Source organism: Vespula pensylvanica, chromosome 12 (assembly GCF_014466175.1).
Source record: "Vespula pensylvanica isolate Volc-1 chromosome 12, ASM1446617v1, whole genome shotgun sequence".
Lineage (NCBI taxonomy): Eukaryota > Metazoa > Arthropoda > Insecta > Hymenoptera > Vespidae > Vespula > Vespula pensylvanica.
Genome location: NC_057696.1, coordinates 5,179,849 through 5,198,110, shown reverse-complemented (window position 1 = coordinate 5,198,110; position 18,262 = coordinate 5,179,849). Strand labels below are relative to the sequence as shown.

Below are 18,262 nucleotides of genomic sequence, written 5' to 3'. Positions count from 1 at the left end.
AAAAAGGAGTTTAAAAAAGGGACAGGAAGATGAAAGAAAGGTTGCATTTTTTTTCTACAGATTTTTACGAAATAAACATTTACTTTATTTTTCCATTAACAAATCAACAGCGTACAGACTAACGTCTAAAGACTAATCTCCGACGTTTTCGCTTTGTATTTGTTCCTTTCTTTTTTTTTTCTAGAGAGCTAGAGGCCGCGAGGAATAATTTTTCGTGCGAGGGGAAGTCCTGAATTCGTTTTCTACGAATTATCTTCAATAAAAATTGGACTAGAATCATCCTCTTGATTAGCGAATAAGAAGATCAGAAACAGCTTGATCATTGAATCTAAAGTCTAAACACGATACGCAAGATAAACGCCGGCATTTAGAACACACGACGTGAATAAAATATGGTATTGCGATTGATATATATATATATACACACACATATATATATATCTTCTCTCGTTGAAAGGTTCTTGCGGGTGATATTAAAGGGTGAACGAAGCACGAACGATATATACGATTTTATCAGAGATCAATAGTCTCTATGCGTGAAACCTTAGATATAACTAACAGATATTTTTCTTTTTTTATTTCACAGATTTTATATACCGTGGCGCATTTATTATTACGGTGAAAAGAAAAAACAACTAATCGAACCAATTCAAATTCAATTCCTTAATAGCCATCGTTTTCTACCGTCGTGTCGTTCGTCTCTCATTGCTTTGAAATCCGAAGAAATCTGAATGTCGGACAATTCGAGGGACAATCCCCTCGCTCGTTTGTTTAACCATTTTACAGCTTTCATCGTCCATATGATATAATATGATCGTAACGACAGCGTCTCTACTTTGATTCCTAAGAATTATTATAATTCTTTTTATTTACACGCACACGCACACGCACACACATAGTATACAAGATATAATTCTTCGTGCAAGTACTTACATACTCACGCCACGGCGAAGTGCCAACTCACGTACGAGGTTTTCACGGTTATTTCTCTCACTATCAACATGAATTGTTTAAGGCCATTACACGAGGAGATAAACGCATTTTTTTTTCGATCCTTCGTGTAGCAACAGCAGCAGCAGCAGCGTGCGGAGTGTGAAAGATCGCAATTTTGTACACACGCTTCTCCCTTGCAATTAGCTGGACCGCCTGCTCTGGTCCTGATCGATGCCCGTAGATCCGTAAGATCCGTAAGGCCACGAACAAGCGAGTGCGACTTTTTTGCTTTCGGAAGATCGGAAGATCATTGTTCTCCCACGTTATACATGTGAACTTTTGTATGCCGTCGAAAGGAACATTTGTTTTTGGAACGGAAAAGTATCGAAATCTCGTAGGTCCGAGTTTTTTTTGCTTTTTTTTTGTTTTTCTTTTCATTCGAAAGAAGCTCGTAGAGCTTCGTCGATAATTTCGTTTCTTTCAATTCTTTCTCGATCATCCGGCAAACTTATCCAATAGCGATTGGACGTACTAAGGCGAATCGATGAAATAAGATCTAAGATTCGTTCTTTTCTCATAGCGGTGTGCTGGGTCGTCGTAGTAGAGACGACAGGAGGGAACGAGGACGTACTCGTCGTCGCCAAGGACGACGTAAACAACGACGCACGTCTTCGTAGGACGAAGCCTATTCCTCGACCCTCTGCAAGGGTCAAGCTCTCTCTTCCTCCTCGTCGATCTCCTCCGAAGACTCCGAAGAGGACGTTATCAGGGCCGTCGAGAGGCTTGGCAGTTGGGCCGAGCAGATGTACGAGGACATTCGTAGTCTATGAGGATTCCAGCATTCTGGAAGCGAACGAGAACCATCCTCGTTTCTCTCCAATGCTCTCTCCATCGTGCCTAGTTCCATCATCGACACTCTTCGCACGGAACTCTTGCTGCTGCTGTCTGCGAGAGATCATTCGAGAGAAAAAGTGAGCAAAGTCGGAGTAAAAGGAATGAAGGGAAGAAAGAAAGAAAGTTTAGGTAAGAAACGCTCGTTAATGCGAAAGAACAAATTTTAAAACGTCGTGCTCGAAAATGATAATTGACTCCTTTATCGACTGCCTACCTTTGCCTAACATCAGTCCCCGGCTCGAACGTGTTAACTTTTCGATTCTTCCGGTTTACCTGTGTTTCTCGTGGGCGTGGAAAACTCTTCCATCCCGGTAACCGTGTACTCGTCGCACTCGTCGACGGTTTCCTGACGATCGATGTGATCCGACGTACCGACGCTCTCGCGTCGAAACAGACCGATCACGGATTGTACTTTTGGCTGCTTTATCGTACCTTTGAAAAGCAAATTTTACGTGTAGGTTACCATTTTATTCGCCGATCTATAGGTTCCGGTTAGACCGGAACTTTATAGGATTGCATCGGACAACGTACCGAGCAAGGTGGCGGAAGGCGAGCTGTACGGGAGGTACTCGTTTTGTTTCAACGGATGTCCGGATTCGTAATCGTCGTCGCGCTTCCAAGGCAACACGGTTTCCTGACGGTCGACGTGATCCGGCGTGCCGACGCTCTCGCGTCGAAACAGACCGATCACCGACTGTACTTTTGGCTGCTCTATGGCACCTTTGGGAATCAAGTTTTTCGTTTGCTTTCTCTTCGCGCACCACGTCTAGGACGATAATAGAGAAGAGATATTCGGGAGATAAAAAAAGAGCGTACCTAAGAAGGTAGCGGATGGCGAGCTGTACGGAAGGTACTCCTTATTGGCGCACCAAGCAGGAAACTCGTTTTGTTTCAATGGATGCCCGGATTCGTAATCGTCCTCGCGCTTCCAAGGTAACACGGTCTCCGTCGCCGTTGGCGTCGTTACCCTGTAACTTTCGCCTGTTGGGCGAAAGAGGACGGACGATCTTTTAAAATACCTTTCTTTGACATCGTTCTTACGTTCTTCTTTTTTTTCAGACTACCTACCGTCACGCGCGAACTTCATGTCTGCATCTTCGGTGTTTATAGTGTCCATCGACGTGGTAGCCGTGGCATGATGCCCGTCTGGATTAGCATTCGACGAATCTAACAAGGTAACGAAGTCAACGATCGAAAGGAACGTCGGTAGAAAGATTAAAAAGCTTCGACGGAGGAGGAACGACATTTTTACCGGAAGTACGAGCCGTGAAAGTTATGGCCGAGTCCCAGTCTTCCTTGCTCGAAGGTTTAGAGGTGTCCCCGTTCTCCAGTTCGTACAGCACGCCGTTCATGTAGTCTGTAAGGATGTACGAGCAGCTTTAAGTTTCTTCTTCGGAAGTCGTTTATCGATCGTTCTATACGTACCTTGCGTGAATAATTTTGTCGAACCGTTTTGTTGGAACTCCGGGAAACTCACGTGATTCTGCTTACCGTCCTGTGCGAAAATTGCGGAGAGAGAGAGAGACAGAGACAGAGACAGAGAGAGAGAGAGAGAGAGAGAGAGAGAGAAAGAGAGAAAAGGAGGATCGAAATAGGCGTGCGTGATAAACGTTAATACTTTAGTACGAAGGAGTTTGTGTGAATTATCTTTTAGCTTACCTTGAGTAATTTCTTGCTACGTTTGTGCCGGTGCTTGTGCTCGCCCATCATACGTCGTATATTCATGTGCATTTTATAATTGACTTGGGTCGATAGATCTCGATCGTTGACCGCGTGTCTACTGTAACTCAATCGCCGGTGCTGCGACGGCAACGTTTTACACTTTAATAAAAATCGGCTATCCCTTCTTACAGCTACCCTACAGCGTCGCAAGGCGGTCGTTTCGTTTTTTCGTCTCTATATTTTTTCACTATCTTTCGCGCACGCGCCTTTCTTTTTCGCGAGGCTCACCCGTTTGTAAGGCTTGCAGAGCTCTTCCGCCAGAAGGTGATGTATCCTCGCGTCTGTCAAATCTTTCTTCGACGGATTGTACTCGAGTTCCTGGAGATCGATATTCCAGCCGGTCTCGAGCTGGCTGCAACTCGGACTGGAACGAGGAAGAACGAGACTGCGTTTTATGATTACGAGCTGTCCTTTCTAATTCGAGATCGATACTACTATACCCAACCCCTGGCTGCTGCCTCGATTACGGTATCGCATTTGCGATCGTACGAATCGAATTCATATTTCTCTCTTTTTTTTTTTTTTCTTTTTTCTTTTTTCTCAGGCAATTCCTTTACCTTCCGTTGAATTGTCCGGTGTTGCTGTAATTTCGAAATATGGCGGACATACTCTCCGTTCCACTGATATTACCGATCGTCGAAGCGTTTCGTCTTATGTAGTCCATGGCATCCTTCATCGCTAGCTTCGAGTAGGTCTCCAAAATCTTCGGCTCGGCACCATAGTGATTACGCACGAGATACGGTCGAATAAATTTGTTGTCGAATCGTTTGAATCTAAAAAAATATCACGAGTTTTTTTTTCTTCGCTATCGATCGGATCATGCGTTTATCGATCGAAGCCTTTATTTTTTCAAAGCGTTGAAAATCGAATTTAAAAAAAGAAGAGAGATTAATGTTTTCTTTTTATAGAAAAATATACTTGGACTCGTGCCACTTTCAAAAATAAAAGCTCGTGCGTATATACTCGTTCTTCACGCTTCTCTTACTTGTCTCGCACGTGATAATTGCCGTGTTTTCCCAAGATGTCCTCGATTCCAGCCATCACGTGATCCATTATCTGCATAAAAAGGCCAATAAATACGATAAAGGAAGGAGAAAACTTTGCGCTGGTTATCCTTTTTGGCCGAATCAGTCAGGATATTTGCATTGACACGCGTTTTTGCGTAGTTAAAGAACATGGCTCACGAAGGTTCGAAAATTGAAGGCTTATTTTTATGGCGCGTTATCTAGAAGGACGATCACCGTCTCTCGACCTTCGCGTGGAAATTTGCTCAAGGCTAAAGGAACATCGATCGACGGGACGAGAGAGAGACCATCGGGTGTTTCTATTTTCTATTTCTTTTGACATTACTTATTATCGAGGGTGCGTTCAAAATTCTTTGATATAACGCAATCTCGTCCTCACCCTTTCGTGGATCCTCTCGTTCATCGTAGGCTTCCTTCTCTCCGCTCTTTTCACATTCAGTATCTTAACGAGGGGTTTGATGGTGATTCCCTAAAAACGAATGATCAAGGCAATGCTGTGCTGTACTACGCTTTGTAATTTGTGATTCCGTAGGGCAACGTTAAAGCTGCTTGTGCCTCCCGACAGAGTTACCTGTATGAACACGGTGAAATATATGACGGCGATAGTGGTCGTAACGAACATTGGTTGCAATTTCACGTGTTTCGGGTCTATTAGCAAGACAAGAGCAAAGGCCACGGCACCTCGCAATCCACCGTAGGACATGACGAACTTCTCCACCTTGTCCAGTTTATGCAGACGAAACTGATTGGCCAGTGCAGTCAGGACAATGACTCCTAAGGATCAACGAGAAAATCTTTCTTTTTCAGACTAATTTTCGAATCAATTTGACTCGCCTAATCGAACGCAGTGAACTTTAAAGCACCAATCGCTTTAAATATTCCACGTTATTCGTGAAACTTGGAAAGTCTCGTAGTTTGACACGCTGTTGCATAAGGAGCCGATTATGGATTAGAATTTCCGAACAATCGAGCCTGTTAAGCTATCGTTAAAACGGGAAGCCGTAAACACGTGACATTAAGCCAAAGTGACATAACGTTCACCGAGAGAAGAAATGAAATAAATGTCGTTTCGTAATGCTCGTCACTCTCTCTCTCTCTCTCTACGTTCTGCATTTTTCTTTATTTAACTCTTGGATCATTTCTATAAGTGTTAACACGTCGCTCGTCTTTGTTCGATATCTCTTTCAAATTGAATTTCTGCTTGGCCGATCAATGTTGCAGCATATAAAAAAAACGATCTACTCGATTGATTTTCCTTTATAACGCGATATCATGGGCAAGTGACTTTTACTAACGTCATATGAGATGGTGGGAACCTTTATAACGTTTAAAAAAAAAAACTTAGATATTACTATCGTGAACCTTTTGTTTCAAGCTATCTATTTAAATATCATTCGATCGTTTCCATATTACGTTATATCGAACATTGGAATTTATATGAAGAATTTGATATACTTTAATGGGCAAAAAGAGAGAAGGAGAGGGCTCGTTGCATCATCTTCCGAGATAAAGCGTTGGTATGGTTGAATATTTTGAATCGTAGTAACGTCCTGTCCTAATCTATAATCGGTTGTTTCGTTAAATCCATAACTCACCCACGATCCGGTAGACAGAACAGAAGACTATTGTCATCACGACGAACCATGTGTTCCAATTGTGTTTATTGTTCACCGTAGCCACTCCGAGGAACATAAATATGATCGTTTCCGAGCTACTCGATAACATTTTCATCGTATACTTCACCGTAGTGTGGGACTTGTGCGATATATTCGCCTCGACGTAATTCTTCATGGTGATACCGCAAAAGGTGATCCTGTAACGAATTGTTTTTCTCGATCGCGATTTAAAGTGTGGATCAAAGTGTATATGTATGGGTTCGATTGCGTCATTCGATATCGGACACTTGTATATTTAGCAAAAGAGTTTCTTTTTAAAATAGCTGTTTCAAAGAAAACAGGACGTCGGGTGAACTTTCCGCTATCGATCATTTACGGAATAGAAGTACGGATTATTTCCGGAAATTTCTTGTGCACTTTCAGGACACCGTTTAACATTAAATTAACATTAACAGCATCAACTGTTAGGGGGACATCAACGAGGTACGTTTATCGCAAGTCACTCTTACGCGATATTCTAATCAATTTTCGAACAAGTTGTGCGTGAGGATGCTAAAAAGAAATTCAAACGTGAAAGCATTCTTACTTACGCTAATATCCCGGACATGTGAAAGATCTCGGCGTTTAGATAAGCCAAGTAAGCCATGACGAATATGAAGATAGGTTCGATCACACGGACATGGTTCGTGAATCTAGTAACGAATCCTGTAGCGAATCCCCATATAACCCCTATTATCGTGCCACCGATCGCTACGACGAGAAACGAGGCCAGACCCGAGAGTATGTCCGTATATACGATTCTTGAAGGTCCCATCTCGCTGTACGTCTCGAACATGTGATACAGTACCTAGGCAGAAAAGCAAATTTCCTGTTACTCCGCTACTCGACGAGGATCAATGAAATACATCGAGGAAATTCAAGCGATAAGAGATAGTTAGACCATAGCAGAAGATATTGTCTGCGCGTTCTACTTTCTTCGAATTTCTTTTCAAGCGTTCCTTTTCACTATTTCCTAAAGCATCGACGTTACTCGAAGAGTCTTTGTCTTTCTTTTTTCTCTTGGAGTCGAAGTGTCGATTGTAATAATGAAATAGAAATAATCGAAATACGCTATTTGCAAGATGAGGAGTACTTACGACGGTGACGGCATCGTTGAGAAGGCTCTCTCCGAAGACGACGATGTAGAGTATCTCGTTGACGTGTATCTCCTCAAAAACGGCCAAGACGGCTACAGGATCGACGGCACTGATCAATGCCGAGAAAAGAAACATGTCGAGGAGAGGTGTCTCGCAGCCGAAGATATTGAGTTTCCCAACGACCCATAAGGATGCACCTGTTACAAAAATATCACACGTGCGATGACCGACGACGACGACGACGACGACGACGACGCTTACTCACGATCGATCGTATGCATGGATCATTCGGATAAATAAAACGAGATGCATCACGACATCGTTGACTTCTCGGAAGAGCTTAGCGCTATCATCTTTTTCTAATTGGAGTCCCGTTAATCACCTTAATTGTCTCTTGGGATGCTTCAACGTCGAGCTAATGGACCGGAGCCAGAATTGTCACGAATCATAACCGTCCGTATAGATCTAATTAGGATATACGGTTTCGATATTTTCCTACATGATTTCTTTCATCTCGTTCGTATTTTTATAGGAATAATTTTCTAATCGTTGATCATGGAAATCGCAACGTAACGGATGCCGTTGGAGCCGATTAAACTACGTTTTCTCACGAAAACGTAGACGGAAGCGTATTTCGAGAGGACGTTCGTCTCTTGGCGCCCCACGGAAGTGCGCACGCGTGAGAGCGTCTATTTTTACACGTGTTTTCACGGTCCTGTCTTTTCTTCGGATATCATGCCCGCGGAGATGCTTATTTTGAAATTCTTTTGCTCGCGCGGCTTATAAGAAACAATTGTTCGAAGCACCAACCTATAGAGAGGGTGTTAAAAATGGTTCCAACGACTGCGAAGAGGAGAATCGTGCCGAGATGGTCGAAAAATAATCGATTCGGCATGAAGTAACCAGCATCTAGGATGATCGGTGGCAGCATGTAGAGAAAAAAGGTATCGGGTGTCAGAGGCGATACGTGGACGCTGCTGGCCTGGAACAAAAGGAGTCCGACGACGACGCCAACGACGATCAACAAACAGGACTCCGGAAAGATTTTGTTCAGTCTCGGTGCCATGTGGAAACCTGCGTCGAAGAGAAAGAAATTTATTTATTATATATTGGTCCTTAAAACGTGCCAACGAACCTACGGTTCTGACTCTCTATATTCATACTGGCATAATGTCTTGGCTATTACTTAACGCCGGCCCAGCGATCAGTGAACTCTACGAATCGGCAAACAAAACAAAGCGGACAGAGGTCACTAATTCAAACTAAGTCGTTCCGCGTTACACCTCGCGACTCGTTCGTACTTGCTTTCCGCGGATTTGAAGGAATTCCAAAGGAAGTAAATGGCATCGGTCTCTCTTGGCACAGCTCGGTCGATCGCTTTTGTTCATAGTGTGTTCGTACGAAGGGATACTAAAAATATAATGTGACGCGCGGAGTCAAATAGAACACGGTCAAGCCCCTACGTTCGAAAGGTGCCCAACGAGGATCGAGAGATTAATTTTCATTGTTGTCTCTTTTCTTACCGATTTTCGCGATACTAGCGAAAAAGATCCAGATGCCGATAACGAAGGGTGTCTCCACGCGATGGAACTCGACCGACATGATGTGGTACTCTACTTCGGATTTTGGTTTATCGACTCCTCGATCGTCTTTGGAAAGCAAAGAGGAGTCGATATCGGCCGTATTGGATACCGAGAGACTCCTCGTCGAGACTTCATCGGGCAGGGACTCGTAGAGAGGTCCCATCGGGCCGAAACTACTTCCAGGATAAGGTTCGTGCAGGTTTCTGGGAAGTTCCTCGTCGTCGACGATCGGTCCGTGCATGGTGTATCGATCGATCGATAATCTATTCCTTTGATCTTGTACATCTCGTTTGGCCAGATTTATAAGACCAGCCTGACTTTCCTCGGGACAATTTAGGAGGAGTAGAAGAGCGAAAAGGAGGCAAGCGAACGGTAGGTTTCTTGACGAATCCATGAGTCCTTCGATGGTTTCTTTTCCAACGACGTTGCTGATGCCGACGCTGCTGTCGTCGTCGACGTGGACAATTTTCGTCCGCGTATTTCTTATCGCTCCGTCGTGCTACCATCAGAAGCGAACGACGAGCTGGATCCAGTATCTTCTTTCTTCTTCGACGATCCTCGTGTCCTTTCTCTTTTTATTAAAAACTAGCAGATGACATAAACTTGACAAGGAACGTCTTTAGGAACTTCATTGTCTCGCGATACTCCTCTTCCAATTTTCTTTCCCGTAAGACTGTAACAGGATCGATATAGTTAAAGCGGTTGGTATTATTCAAGGAAAACGCGAAATAAAATATCTTACCTTTGGTATTTCTCCTTTCCCGGCACGGTTCTTGAAAGAAGGCTAGCGAAGAACACTCTACGCGTCAACACGTACGATCGTCTTCGGGCACTCGAGCGAAACTTACTTGGGTGAACGAATCGACACGACGGATAAATAAAAAAAGGAAAAGAAATCGAACGATACACCGGGAAAATGCCGTGTCGGATAATTCGCCGCTAGCGAATCTTCGAGGAAAGTCTTGACAGGTTCACGCCGGTCCAGGCCGATAGACAATTTTCTTGGATGCTGGGAATCGTGCTGAGATGGCCGACGACGACGACGACGACGACGACGACGATGACGACGACGACGACGACGACGACGACGACAACGACGACGACGACGACGACGACAACGACGACGACGACGACGATGGCGATGACGAAGAAGAGGATGAGATATAGGAGAAGGACGGTAGATATCGACGATGACGAGGTCGACGTTGCGGCATCGTGTACCGAAATGAGCAGGGCTCGTCGAAGAATACGACCCACCTTGTGGCGTGTTTCGATCGACCGTCACGGCAGCACTGCACGATCAACTACCACTGCCACGAGATGATCACGATCTATGTTGAACGTAAACCAGACTTATAAATACGATATTCAACCGGACATTGTAGAGAAGATTTACCGCTTTTAACTGTGGAGGAGTATTGCCGGTGGAGGAAGGCGAGTTGAAATACTCGAAGACAATGCCAAAAACGTGCCTAGCTGCCGACTAGTCCGCCCTCAGCTTCTCTACTGATGTGTTTTAAACGGGTGTACGCGCGTGCTCCCTCTCTCTTTCTCTTTCTTTCTCTTTCTCTCTACCCCTACGTATATAGCTCCATCTTTCTTTCCATCTCTCTCTCTCTCTCTTTCTCTCTCTTCCTCTCTCTCGCTTTCCCTCGCCAGCTAGAAGCTTCCAGCCAGCTGATCGTTGCTGAAACTCGCGCAAGCGTCGCGACGCCTAGAAATATACAGGGTGAGACATTTATTCGAGAATCAAGGAGGATTTTTCCAAGAAGAGTCATTCTTAAAGTTCTTTTTTTAGATCGCTACACTCGATCTTTTTTCTCGCGAGTATTTCGGTGTTAAGGTGCCGACGTATTAATTGTTCGCCATGTGTGTGTGTATACATATACGTATACAGATATAAATATATATATGTATATATGTGCGTATATATATATATACACACACGTAGCCGGCTCGTCGCCTGCTACGCCGCCTCCCGACGACATTTTCTTCGATCGCTCGTCCTTTAATTCGTTCGACGTTAAAACGTCTGTTCTCTTGCAAGCAACAAACTTTGAATTTTTCAAATTTCTCAATTGCTGTGAGAGAATTCGAAAATATTTCAATACGGTCTATCTATATCTTATCGCGAGTATGATATGTGATATATCAGAGGTCACAGAGTTTGGCCGAGAGCGACCTTAAAGCGGCAGCGTCACGTCGCCGGATCTTGGAGACACCTTTTACCCTTGACCTTGTCGTCGATGCGCCAGCAAAATGCTCGACTGCCCTTATAACCGTTTTACTAACCGTAAGACTCGCTCGAAGAATCTTGAGAACTCGTCGTCGTTCTCATCGAAAGCTCATCGCAGCTTTTCGTATCTCCTTATCTTTCTCTTTTTCTTCTTTTTTTTTGCACCTATCTTTAGTCTCGTCGTCGTCGAACGTCTTTTTTTCGTGATATAAAAGTCAGATATACAGAGTAAAATCTCATTTGAATCGGTTCGTAAAAATATAATGGATAGGTTTAATTACATCGACGTTCTTTATCTATCTCTTTTCGTAACTGTCGTCAGCAAGTAGTATTATAACTCTTGCTTGGCTACTCTCGCTCGAAATAAGTTATACTAGAAGGACGCTTCGCTGAACGTGTCCTCGTTTTGGGGAAAGCTCAAGTCGTAAACACGGGAGAGAGAGAGAGAGAGAGAGAGAGATGGGAAGAAAGAGAAAGAGGGAACGGTGGGAAAGGTTTCGTCCGATACGCACAAACTGCCATTAATTTTCATGACGGACATGTACAGGCTAATGGCACTTTAATGACCAAGAATTCTATCGAGCACGGCTCATTGGCCGTTGGTATCACGACGCATCTTATATACAATACCTCATTCTTAATTTCCAAGGTTCCCTTTTGGAAACTTTATCGTAATCGATGTCACAGATTTCTTTGTCTTTCGTACGTAATCGGTATATATTTATCCTCGAAATGATTATCGTTTACGAGCTACTTACGATTTTAAAGCTAAGTGGGTAGATGGGTGGGTAAAAAAAAATTTGAAAATTTTCATGTAAAAACTCTCGTGGTGTTACTCTTCTTTTTCGAGTGCTTGTAAACGGATAGTAAAACATTCAGGTAACGATATTTTCATGGAAATTTTCTTGGCCCTGCTGAGAATGTATCTTTAAAACGTAGAGAGAGAGAGAGAGAGAGAGAGAGAGAGAGAGAGAAAGAAAGAGAATAACTTACAACATAATACCATTTCCTTCTCTGTTTTTCTCAAGAGACGCGTGTTACGACGAAATTCTCTATCTCTATCTCGTGGAGTGTATTAAAACCATCCCGATTTACAGGTTCGAAGGATTTACGGGAGCAAATTGGGTCGAAGCGCCGTGGAACGCTTGCCTTTTCTTTCCTCGTTTTTCTAAGATCGGTGTGGTTCGAAGGATAAAAAGGGTTTACTCGGATAGTCTTTCATTTACTAGCGTTTAAGTATGTTTTCAAAATCTTAATTAAAAATATTAATGCATACGTTTAGAAACGCTCGATGGAGTGGAGCTTTCTTCGTAAATAATAAATAGGTTTGAACTTGATATTGTCAAGAATAGGATCGGGATAGGAAAATTAGAAAAATATTTAGAAAGTTTCAATCATCTTTTATATTCAGAATCATTGCCTTGGGTTAACTTCGTTAACGAGCGATGTAAACGATCAGGCGCAAAACTTTTTTCTTTATACTGCTCTTCTTATAAGGTGCTCCCATTTCAAAGTTCAAAGCTTTCTTTGAAACGAAGCTCGCTTCTTTAATACCTCAGCTCGTAATGCCTACTCTTTAATCAGAACCGAGAAAGATGGAGTTTAAACGACGGGCCGGGAAGTGAAAATTTTTCGTGTGTACATCGCGTTTTTCATAAATCATATCAAGCCGTAAAAATAAATTTTCTCTAAAAGAAAAGAGGGGTAACATTTTTGATCGTATCCGATTGAATTTCGACGAAGAGAAGGACACTCTCGAAATTGTTCAATTTTATTGGAAATATCTGTATAATTTATCGGATTTTCATACACGGAACGTTCGAGTTCGCCAGGTTGCCTAATCGAAAGATTTGGCACTTTTCCCATTTTTAACACGTTTGAGAGTCGATAATAATTATATGCTCTCTCTCCCCTCCTCCTTCTCCTTCTCTTTCTCCGTATAATACAGTTACGTCTGGTAGATTATTAAAAAATCATGGCATATTGATTCACTCGATGAATTCGACGTAGAGTCATCGACGCATTTAATCTGACCGATATTTTCCTACTAATCAAACGAACCTCTCTTTGGTAATTACCTTTGCTTCTATTTCGTAGCATCGGTACATACGTCGATGCTGTATACGTAGAAACGGCACACAGAGGATCGATTACACTTCGAGCGTTTGTCGAAAGGTAATTACTTTCGACGACGTAATTCTCTATGCTGGTAGAAATCGCACGAGGCACCGACTACGTCAAATGTTCCTGGACGTGTCCACTCGTTCGATCGTCCTTATGAATCGTTACAACGAAATGACGAAGAATAATGTTAGAAACGATTTCGATGTAAATTTGTCTTTTATTTCGCTTCGCAATTTCCCTTGGCATGGAAAAAGACAGAGCGTCGTCGGTGAATCGAAGCGATCGACGAGATCGTCGATAGAGAGGGAGAGAGGGTGGATCGGACTGAATACAAGGGAAACACGAACGCCCACCAAGTAATCAATGAAACTAGTCTGGGTCATTGGCATACCCGTTTAAATTATGCATCGTGCATAAACCGTGCCGTCCATATTATACAGCCAAGCGATTTTCCATCGGTCCGAGCGCTGTTCCTGAATCATTTAGAAGGTATTGAAATTGTAAAGCGATTGCGCCCGCGCAAGGCGATAATTCATCGACGCACCGTGTCGGATCGCGTTGCGAAGCGCGATCGAATCGTATTGCGAAGCAACGCAACCCTCTTGAAAAACATTTACTTCGTCATGCGGTTGTTACGGGATACGCGCTACAAAACTCCCTCGTGCAATCGCATCTCCTTGAGATGGCTCGTCTCGCTGAGAAGGACACGTCATCGAGTACACCCTTTTCTCCCAGCTCTCGAGACGCTCGATACGGGGATGGTCCATGGCTCGACGGGGAGAGAGAGAGGGAGGGGGGCGGAAGAGGGGGCTGAGAGGTGGATAAGAATGGTAGCGGTACGAGAAGGGGCGACGAGATTCCAAAGGGGGGATTGCTCGAAAGAGAGTTTTCTGACGGTGCGTTAATTCTACGATGCTTTATTAGTTTCAGTTGCCAACGAACGACACTGGGATATTAAGTTAATTCGTTCGTTTAAGCGAAATCTTAACACAAACGAATCAGAATATATTCACTTCTTTAATATATTCAGCATCGATTAATTTTACTCGGAACGTGTTGTTTGACGATAGAAAGAGATTAGATCGTATCTAATGGCCTGCACGTTGGTATTTAAGGGAACGCATACATTTGGATCTTGCGAATAAATTGCAGGCATTAGCACGAAGCAATCGCACTTTGGCGACTTGAAATAAACCCAAAGAACCCTCGTTATCTCCGAGGCATTAGCTTACCGACGACAAAGAGTCGCGAGACGGCCACGCACGAAAAGAGGGTGCCTGCTCACGGCCGTGCCAGGCCGATGGTACGAGGGTGGAAACGACAAAACCAGAATAAAGTGGTAAACCTTTGTCGAGTGAGTTTTAATTCGGCTTTTATCCGTGACTCGTTGCTCGAATATTTTCATAAATCAAAGCTTACACCGTGAAATTATTGTTTTTATCGTTTACAGTAGGGAGTTGGCTGAGAGAGAAAAAAGATAACGGAAGTAACCGGGACTCGGTTACGAAAAGATATATCTTTTCGGAAATTATTATTTGTCGTTGGCACTTGACGATTCCATTCGGTTATCGCGTACCTTTTTATCGCTTATCTTTTTCAACTTTTACTCGTTAACGATGAAACGACACGTGGAAAGGCGAGAGAGAGAGAGAGAGAGAGAGAGAGAGACAGAGAGAGAGAGAAGAAAGTATGGCTCACAATGGTAATAAAAATTGAGAAGGTAACTCGACGTTTCCGGATTTGTCCGGAGCTCTTCGGTGAATAATGGCATTTTCGTGATCTCGAGAGGCGTGGACCGCTTTCGTCGAATTTGCACGAAAGTAGGAGAGGAAGAGATGCTTCTGAGAATAGTTTAACTAATGTATCTCGACGATACTCTCGATCGACGCGTCGGATGGAATTGAACGGCACATTGAGAGAAATACATTTAATAAAAAAGAAAAAAAAATATTTCGTTCTAACCCGTTCCATTGGAATAAACCCGAGCGATATCTTCGTTTAAGCGAGCGAAAAGCGTTCTCTTGCATTAGCAAATAAATGAAATCGTTCGTTTCCATCATCGTCGGGAACTAAAATCCGTTGTAAAGGAAGGAAGATATACGTTGGAGAACTGCATTCGATGTATCCGAGATTTGTTAAAGGATCGTAGAAACTCGATGGGGGGTTGGACGAATCCCTGTTCGTTTGAGGCATTCTCCGAGTCGAAAGCTCAACGAAAGCGCGTACTGCAGTCAGGCGACGTAACGTTTCCAAATTAGCAGCCCTCAATAACATTTACGTCGTTGCGACGGTGAAAGCCCGTCAGAGCGACGGCTCTATTATCCTTTCGTCCTCGGATGAGCCACGCCATTAGTCCGGTCCTGCATCTACGGATAAACTGGTACGATCGATCCGTCGGAGATGAAACGAATTGATGAAAGCTTTTCCCTCTTTTAGTACTTACCTCTTCTTCTTCTTCTTCTTCTTCATCATCTTCACCTTTAGGATCATCGTAGATTGCATTTTCTCTCTTTATCTTTCTTCGTTCGTCCCGTCGTAATTTTTGTCAAAAGAAAAGACAAGAGAGAAATAGTTACTTCCGTTCGTCGTTCTCGTCGGATGCCCAAGAAGAAGACCCACAAACGTTCATATGCATGGACAGAGGGAGAGAGAGAAAGACGAAAAGAGGACTGATTCATCGTGTTACGAAGAACTTAACAATTGTCTAAAATGCTCGCAATTACGAGTTTGGAAGGCGCTCTCGCGCGACAAACTCACAAGCACTCCGGACTTATCGAGGTTTAAACGCTCTCTTTCTCTCTCAGTCGTCCGAGAGTTTTCTCTTTGTTCGTGGATCTCTCTCTTTCTGTCTTTCTCTCCATTCAGAGAAGATCGCGAAAGAAAAAAGAAAAGAAACAAACGCAATTGCGGAAAATTGTTTTGCGATTAGTGACATTTTTATTCTTACGTTATCGGTGATATTCCTCCCAGAAATTCTAACAAAATATTTTTCGCATATACATAATCTCAGGATCTGAAACGTCCTGCGATAAAATCGTGTTTCCTTCGATCGAGAGTCGAGAAAGAGAGAAGGGGAAGGGCTCGCTTAAGGTTCAGCCAACACGGAAGAAACGTCGATATCTCGCGAAGATAAGGAAACAAGGAAGGATATTAAGCCGCGAACTGGCACGATTCAATCTCGATCGTTGAGAAACGAACTTAATCGAGCTCGGGACACGTTGACATTGCTACCGTTGCTGCCGTTGCTATTGCTACTATTTCTGCCGTTACTCTCTTGCCGAATTGCGTTATAAATTTCATATCGGCAGATATAAAAGCCTGGCAGAATCGATCGGAAGCCGCGTGAATTTCGTTTCTAGTTGGAGTATTGGATTTGTTGCAGGCTGCCGTACGCTCTCCGGTTATATGTCCTCGTCTACTACGTCATCGATCGATTTAATGCGTTTCCGTCCGGAATTATTTCGGGAATATCAAACGCAACGGCGGTCGTCCGGGATACAAGGTACGAGTGAAATACACCGTCTATAGGCGCATCTACCTTCGAAGAGGGAGAGAAGGCGTCTTTGAGAAAAGAAAAGGAATCGTTAACGACCTCAGTAGAGAAAGTATGGGAAGGGTTCGAGTCGATTTTCTTTTCCGACTTTAATAATTTTATCATTAATTACACCCTTCGATCTCGGCGTGGAACTCGTCAAATATTCATGACTCGCTATTTTCCATAGAGGGAAAGAGAGGACGTTAATTAACCGACTATCGAAGACTAATTCACGGGGACTAGATTCTTTGGCAAGTGAGGATATAGCGGAAAGAAAATATAGGAAGGAATACGTTGCTCGATGACTGTGTTTTATTTCGAAAAGGGAAGACAAGGAAAAACTTTGGGACGGACGATCAAGAGGCAATGTCTTAATCAGTCGTTGATCGAGCATGCATTTGTAAAGACATTTCCGATCTTATACGAGGCATTGTCAAGATTCTTTGAAAAACAAATCGATATATCGATTCGCGCACGGTTAACTCGACGTTAAACCAATTAATTAGCCATCGACCGAAGCCCCGAAAGAATCGGATCTTTGAAGAAAAAAAGTAAAACGAAAGGAACGTAGTGGGTACCTACGTGACTACGTACGAATGGAAAGCGAGAAGAAGAAGGTTAAATTTCTCTTGGAAAAATCGCAGTGAGAGATGCACTGAGAGAGACTGCGAGGGCAGATTTCGTTCGCTCACGGAAGAAAAGGAGGAAGAAAAAGAAGAAGAAGAAGAAGAAGTAGAAGAAGGCAAACGCTCGCGAGCCGACGCAACCCCCTGTGCGTTTCCTACCCTTCAAGCGGAGCACCATCTATCCGAGTACACAATAGTAGTAGCAGTGGTAGTAGTAGTAATAGTAGTAGTAGTAATGGTTGAGTACAAGGATGAGAAGGAGCTAAAGGGAGAAGAATGGTTCGCGATAGTAGCTGACTAGGTGCGCAAGCGCGTGTCTCCGACTCTGTGCGCGAGCGCATTGGCGGCTCGGCTCGGCTCGGCGTCGACGTCGACGTCGTTTTGCGAGAAAATTGATTCTGCGCGAAAGAGGAATACCCAGAGAGCGAGAGAGAGAGAGAGAGAGAGAGAGAAAGCAAGAGGGAGAACGAGCCACCGACGAACCGGGGGTCTTCGCACGCTGACACAGAGACAAACTCGGAGCACGAAAGGACGACACTCTTTCGAGGACGATCGACGATCTCGCATCGACATATTCTCCTTCTTTTCCTTCGTTCAAGAAAATCCTCCGAAAGATCTTCGTATATATACCCTCCCTCTCTCTTTCTTTCTCTCTTTCTCTCTCTCTCTCTCTCTCTCTCTCTTAACCAATCACATTCAAGTGACTCGATCGCTATTATGTAAGGGGATGTTACCCTATCGTCCACCATCGTCGTGTGTTTTCGAGTTCGACGATAATCAAAATCACCAAGAGAGACGACTGCCTTCTTCTTCGTACGAGTGTCAAGAAGAT

The 18,262-nt window shown here is 43.6% G+C and overlaps 1 protein-coding gene and 1 long non-coding RNA gene across 3 annotated transcripts; one reads left to right on the top strand and one right to left on the bottom strand.

Annotated features, from left to right (window-relative positions):
* Positions 1-61: 61 nt before the first annotated feature.
* Positions 62-10,465, bottom strand: LOC122633544 (probable Na(+)/H(+) antiporter nhx-9). 2 transcript variants are annotated; one of them, XM_043821536.1, is made up of 20 exons: positions 10,306-10,465; positions 9,652-10,240; positions 8,850-9,582; positions 8,137-8,400; positions 7,327-7,523; positions 6,781-7,037; positions 6,170-6,387; positions 5,146-5,348; positions 4,954-5,043; positions 4,535-4,605; positions 4,107-4,322; positions 3,778-3,934; positions 3,487-3,627; positions 3,253-3,322; positions 3,080-3,184; positions 2,896-2,994; positions 2,644-2,808; positions 2,359-2,547; positions 2,101-2,259; positions 62-1,878 (listed from the first exon to the last, which is right to left on the bottom strand). In XM_043821536.1, the coding sequence occupies exons 3-20, from the start codon at positions 9,301-9,303 to the stop codon at positions 1,643-1,645; spliced, it is 3,291 nt and encodes a 1,096-aa protein (XP_043677471.1). In that variant the 5' UTR covers positions 9,304-9,582; positions 9,652-10,240; positions 10,306-10,465; the 3' UTR covers positions 62-1,642. The 2 variants fall into 2 exon arrangements, with proteins under 2 accessions (XP_043677471.1, XP_043677472.1); XM_043821537.1 differs by having other exon boundaries at positions 2,896-2,973.
* A 5,800-nt stretch (positions 10,466-16,265) lies between these two features.
* Positions 16,266-18,105, top strand: LOC122633557. The gene is made up of 2 exons (XR_006328141.1): positions 16,266-16,885; positions 16,992-18,105. It is a non-coding gene; the product is annotated as an uncharacterized LOC122633557 (long non-coding RNA).
* Positions 18,106-18,262: the final 157 nt, after the last annotated feature.

Bases quoted from the DNA above. Each gene is read 5' to 3' on its own strand.
- LOC122633544 (XM_043821536.1), bottom strand. From the start codon at position 9,303: ATGGATTCGTCAAGAAACCTACCGTTCGCTTGCCTCCTTTTCGCTCTT. The intron at 4,606-4,953 runs GTGAGGACGAGA...CTTTTTATGCAG, and splicing joins ACGAGAGGATCCACGAAAGG to ATAATGGATCACGTGATGGC. The intron at 1,879-2,100 runs GTAAACCGGAAG...GATCTCTCGCAG, and splicing joins CACGCCCACGAGAAACACAG to ACAGCAGCAGCAAGAGTTCC.